The sequence below is a fragment of the Orcinus orca genome, chromosome 1, assembly GCF_937001465.1.
Source record: "Orcinus orca chromosome 1, mOrcOrc1.1, whole genome shotgun sequence".
Classification (NCBI taxonomy): Eukaryota; Metazoa; Chordata; class Mammalia; order Artiodactyla; family Delphinidae; genus Orcinus; species Orcinus orca.
The window spans coordinates 174,984,731-174,990,730 of record NC_064559.1 but is presented as its reverse complement, the minus strand read 5'-3'; the positions used below and the strand labels follow the sequence as shown (position 1 = coordinate 174,990,730).

The 6,000-nt window shown below is 47.3% G+C and overlaps 1 protein-coding gene across 9 annotated transcripts in view; it reads left to right on the top strand.

Moving 5' to 3' along the window:
• Positions 1 to 1,229: 1,229 nt before the first annotated feature.
• The window catches only part of MAST2 (microtubule associated serine/threonine kinase 2), a 201,344-nt gene continuing 196,573 nt past the window's right edge, over positions 1,230 to 6,000 (top strand). For 7 of the 9 annotated variants that reach the window (XM_033416471.2, XM_004285754.3, XM_033416473.2 and 4 more), the window contains exon 1: positions 1,231 to 1,767. In XM_033416471.2, the coding sequence (XP_033272362.1) occupies positions 1,582 to 1,767 (186 nt within the window). In that variant the 5' untranslated portion in view covers positions 1,231 to 1,581. Of the gene's footprint in view, positions 1,768 to 6,000 lie in introns of all 9 variants that reach the window. The other 2 variants (XM_033416477.2, XM_033416476.2) reach the window with 1 other exon arrangement.

The window sequence follows — 6,000 nt, the reverse complement described above, 5'->3', positions numbered from 1 at the left end:
GGGGAAGGAAGGAGTCTAGGATGACTTCCAGGTTTCTGGTTGAGGCAACTGGATGGATGGTGGTGAGGAACTGAAACAGGGAATACAGGAGCAGACTGATGATTGGCTGTAGAGTACACTGGTTGTGTGTGTAGGCTCTGGTATCTGAAAGACCTTGGTTTGAATCCTGGCTCTGCACTTACTAGCTGTGTCATATTGAGCATATTATGCAACTTGAATCTCAACTGTAAACTGGAAATAATACAACTTACCTCTTGTTTGCACATGTGTGAATTGAATGCACAGTGTCTGGTATCCAGTAGTTATGCTATAATGTTAGCTATTATTACCTCTCAGAAAGGGTTTAGGGTGGAGGCCAAGCAAAAATGGGTGAACCCTTCAGTAAAGGCTTCTGTGAAAGAACTCCAGTCAAGACAAAAGAGGAAAAATATGGTGCTTTGGCAGACCAGCTAAAGCCAGAAGGAGGAGGTCAGACAGGGCTGAGCTACAGCCACGTTGCTGAGCAGATGAGTCACTGAAAGAGGCAGGCTGCGCTGCCCACCGCTGTGGCCAGGCTGGACTGGGCTATAACATGATGACTTCATTGTCAGTGGGGAATCATGGGGATGCCTTTTTGTCTTTGCCTTCCACTTGAAGGAATCCATCACTTCTTCCTCTTTTATAGGATTTTCCACACCCTGTCTTACTTTCTGGGAGCAACAGGAAACAGTGGAAAGGGGCAGAAAAGCCAGAATTTGAGTTTGCTCAGTGACCTGGTACATATTACTTCCCGTCGGTCTTCTTATCTGTAACAGGAGAATGAGCAGACCTGCCTTCAAAGTGTGATGTGAAGATCAGTTGACGGTTGGTTGGAAGGTGCTCAACAAAAAGGCAGGCATTAGTGTTCTGTTTACTGGTTGTCTATTTTGTCTCCTTGCTGCTCCTGGTCCCTCTCCACCTACTTCCTTGAGGACGCTGATCAGTTGTAATTCACTTTTGGATCCCCACCACTTAGCTTGGCCAGACACACAATTTCATGAATGGATGAATGAATGAACGAATCAAGGAGCTTCCACGGCCGCAGCGGGCGCGTCGGGGCCCCGCCCCCTTCCGCTCTCCGCCCCCTCCCACCCCCACCACGCGGTGGGGCCAAGGGCGGGTCTCTCGCGACCGTTCGCTGGCGCGTGCGCGGGAGGCGGCGCGCGGCCAGAGGTGGCGGGCGGGCTCCCGGTGCGCGCGCGCGAGGGGAAGGGAGGGGCGGGGCCGGGCTACAGGCAAGCTGTTGGCGTCTGGCTGTGTAGCCGGCTGCTGCGGTGGAGGCGGAGGCGGCGGCGGCGGCGGCGGCTGCTGGCCACCCGAGCGTGCACCGGGTGGGAGAAGAAGACGCTGCGGCGATGCTGCCGCCTCCGTAAGGAGCGCCGAGGAGGCCGCGGCTCTTGAGGCCCCAGAAAGCGCAGAGGAGCTGCTGGCTGGGGTCGGTGGCTTCGGGCGCCCGCCGGGCCATGGTGGCCGCGGGCGGTGGTTGGCGCGGTAGCGCCGCGGCCCGGGGCCGTGCGGGTCCGGGACATTCGCTGCGCTGACGCCCAGGGCCCAGCCGCAGATATGAAGAGGAGCCGCTGCCGCGACCGACCGCAGCTGCCGCCGCCGCCGCCCGCCGCCCGCCGGGAGGATGGGGCTCAGCGGGCAGCGGAGCTGCCCCAGCCCCTGCCCTCGCGCCGGCGAGCGCCGTCCGGGAGGCAGCTACTGGAGGAGCGGGTGGGGCCCGCAGGGCCCGAAGTCAGGGAGCAGGTAGCGCTGGCCGGGGTCTCGGAGGGAAGGGTTGGGGAGGGGGAGCCTGAAAGGGAGCGATGGGGGAGGGCAATCTCAGGCGGGAAGACTTGGGCTGGGGCGTTGAAGGGGTGGGGACTGAATAGTTCGGCAGAAGGAATGGGAGGTCTGGAGAGGCAGAAAAATGGGGAGTGGAGAAGTGGATGGAAGTGATGGTCTGGGGTTGAATAGGAAATGAGGGAGTAGGGCTGAAAAATGGTCCTGTGGGGCGTTTGAGGTTAGGGGTTCTGGATGGGAAGAAGGGACGCTAGAATGTGGGCTGGGAGTAAATGAAGTGCAAAGAATAGGCTTACTAAAGAGGTATGGAGGAATTATCCAGAGGGGCAAATAGTCAATAATATAGTAAATGTTATCCTACTTTCTAGAGGTTATGTTGACAGTTGTGAAAACGGGTGTCATTCCTAAGCATTCTCTGATTTGGCCATCGTTATAGTCGTGTAGGAATATGTTCCGAAGCATTGTTAAAGTTTCTCTCCAGTAATGATTCATTTCACGAGAAAGCAGTTTTTAAAACATGTGCTGTGGGGATGCATGTGTGTAATCCCAAACCCAATACTGTGAACAGAGAATTCGTGGATATAGTCTCTGCCCTCTAGGATTGTACCACTGAAAACACCTTAGTGGGAGAACACAGATAGAAGTGTAAAAAGTTCATGGAGTTTCTGAATGGACAGGATATGTTTATATAATTTATTAATCAAGTGTAGGTGTATTTAGAAGTAGGGGATAAAGGTCAGTTTTATCAGGGAGGAGAAGTTGTCACTAGTAGCTGTAGGAAGTTCAGTGAAAGGAGAATATGTGGTTCTTGATCTTGTGGGAGTTACAGAAAAATGTTCTGTAGTAATGAACTCTAGTGACAGCTTCCCTTTTGCACACTCTACTCTAGACCCTAGTGACTTCATCTTTGGATCTTTGAAGAGTTCTGTTAGGTCTTCTGCCTCTTTCCTGTATGTTAAATAAGTATTTTCCTTAGACATCATTCTTTATTATATAGTTTCAGTGATGCACATGTTAGCCCTTGGACTTTTCCCTCCCTTTTTTTAAAAAAATAATTTATTTAATTTATTTATTTTTGGCTGCGTTGGGTCTTCGTTGTTGTGCGTGGGCTTTCTCTAGTTGCTGTGAGGGGGGCTTCTCTTGGTTGTGGTGCGCGGGCTTCTCATTGCAATCGCTCCTCTTGTTGAGGAGCACGGGCTCTAGGCGTGGGGGCTTCAGTAGCTGTGGCACGTGGGCTCAGTAGTTGTGGCGCACGGGCATAGCTGCTCTGTGGCATGTGGGATTTTCCCGGACCAGGTCTCGAACCCGTGTCCCCTGCATCAACAGACAGATTCTCAACCACTGCGCCACCAGGGAAGCCCCCCTCCTTTTGTTTTTTTATCTTGTATTCTCCACCTAGTCCTGAGTAGACTGTGCCATTTCTGCCCTTGCTTTCAGGCCACTGAGCATTGTCCTCTTACTGGAATTTCCTTCTTCATCCTTGTGTTTTATATTCTCTGCAGTTCCTATTTGAAACATTTAAAAATGTACTTAAAGCCCAGATCCTTTCCTGACTCAATTTACCTGGTCTAATTGACCTTATCACATGCTTCACTACAGAGTTCAAGGTAACTTGATTTCTCCTTCTTCTCTATCTCAGGATTTCTGTGTTCTCTCATCTTTTAAATCTCAAAGAAGGAAGTATTCATCCTCTTTTCCAAGGCTAATCCCTCTATGTTCTTGATTTCATTCCCTCTCATAGGCTGTAGGCCCTTGTTATGTATGTTATTTTCTCTTTGTCTTATACCTCAAATAAAAACAAAACAACATGATTTCCCTGAGTTTTGTAACCTACCTAAGCTACTTTGTAATCTCATTTTTGTTTTACCAGCAACCTTCTTGAAAAATGAGTTTGTATTCACTGTCTCAGCTTCTTCACCTTGTATACATCCCCCATATTGTGATTTGGCTTCTACAAATAAATTCCCCCAAAGTGTTGTCTTCAAGGTTACCAGTAACTTTGTGTGTTTGTTTATTTACTTTTTAATTGAGATGTGACTTATCTACAGTGTGCAAATCAAAGGTTCGTTCAGCCCATGAACTTTTACAGAATGAATACACCTATGTGACCACACCTCAGATCAGGATGTAGAACATTTCCAGTACCCTAGAATGTTCCTTTGTACTTTCTCCCAGGTATTACCCTTCTCCAGAGGTAACCACTCTCCCAAACTCTATCACCATGGATTAGTTTTGCCTCTTCTGAACTTCATGTAAATGGAATCGTACAGTTTGTACTCTTTTGTGACTAGATTCTTTCATTATGTCTGTGAGATTCATCTGTGTTGTTGCTTTTAGAAAAAGCTTGTTCTTTTTCATTGCTGTGTGATTTTCCATTGTGTGATTATACCATGACGGATACTAAAACTTTTCCTTTTTTTTTTTTTTTTTTTTTTTGCGGTACGCGGGCCTCTCACTGTTGTGGCCTCTCCCATTGCGGGGCACAGGTTCCGGACGCGCAGGCTCAGCGGCCATGGCTCACAGGCCCAGCTGCTCCGCGGCATGTGGGATCTTCCCGGACCGGGGCACGAACCCGTGTCCCCTGCATCGGCAGGCGGACTCTCAACCACTGCGCCAGCAGGGAAGCCCTTCTTTTTTTTTTAATTAAAAAATAATGTGTGTTGGGGCTTCCCTGGTGGCGCAGTGGTTAAGAATCGCCTGCCAATGCAGGGGACACAGGTTTGAGACCTGGTCCGGGTAGATCCCACATACCACGGAGCAACTAAGCCCGTGCGCCACAACTACTGAATCCCGTGCGCCTAGAGCCCGTGCTCCGCAACAAGAGAAGCCACCGCAATGAGAAGCCTGCACACTGCAAGGAAGAGTAGACCCCACTTGCCGCAACTAGAGAAAGCCCACGCAGCCATGAAGACCCAACGCAGCCAAAAATTTAAAAAAAAAAAAAAAAATGTGTGGCTATTTGTGAAAAGTTTTCATTGTGAATTACACAGAGAGATGCAGCAGTCCCAGGGACCGTTAAATGATTAAATATGATAACCTTTCCCCATTCCTCATCTTCTCTGACCTCTGTGAACTATTTGTCACTCTTGACCATGTGTTCCTTCTTTTTTTTGTTTTTGTTTTTTTGTTTTTCTCTTTATTAGGTGCATTCAAGTGTACAATACAATTGTTAAACGTTTCTGGTGAAATAAACGTCGGTTATTTTATAGTGAGCTTTTATACTACAATTATGCATTTTAAAGTGTCTTTTATCTGATATTAGTATGACCACCTCAGCTTTATTTTGATTAATTTTTGTATGTGTTCCTTCTTGATATTTTCTTCTGTTTTGTCATAATGTCCATTCTACTCCTGTTACTCTGACTGCTTCTTGGGTGTCTTTTACTGTTTTCTGTCTCTGTCCCCAATATGTTCCTTGCGGATATGTCCTCTGTCCTTAGCTTTTTTCTTTTGGCCACACTGTGCAGCTTGGGGGATCTTAGTTCCCCCACTAGGGATTGAACCCGGACCCCCACAGTGAAAGTACCAAGTCCTAACCACCGGACTGCCAGGGAATTCCCAGCGTTTTTCTTAATTGTACTTTGTTTTTTAGCAGGCTTACCCTATTTGTGGCAAGTGCTTAGGATGTATAATAGGGTCTGTAGTTCTCTTTGTTCATAGCATTGTGTCACAGAACCTCCTTGTAGAGTGATCTGAGTCTCTAGGCCTGACCTCTTTCCTTAGCTCTACATTTCCATTTCTGGGCTTAATATTTCCACATTAGACCCTCAGCATTTGTGATCTTAACATTTGTGATTTTCATAAACTGATAGTGTCCTTGAAAGTCCGTAACTAGAAATTATTTGATGTTGAAAAGTTAAAAATTTCAGTTTCGTGTGTTATGAGGCTGGATGGATTATTCCATTCATTCAGGGAATAAGAACCTAGCTGATCACCAAGCATCTACCTTTCACAAATGACTTTGTTCTCCATTTCTCATGATACGGAATAATGCTTGTTACATGTTATACCATGCTGGTATTTAGGAATAATTTCTGAACAGGATGCAGAACTTGGATCTCTAGCTCAGTGGCTTACTGTATCATTGAAATAGAATCCATTATTTCTCCTTTGAAATGTGGTCTCCCCGTGTCTTTCCTTTTTTTTGTCATCAAACTTGAAATTATATCCATGGTCTTTGACTTTTCCCTCTCCCTT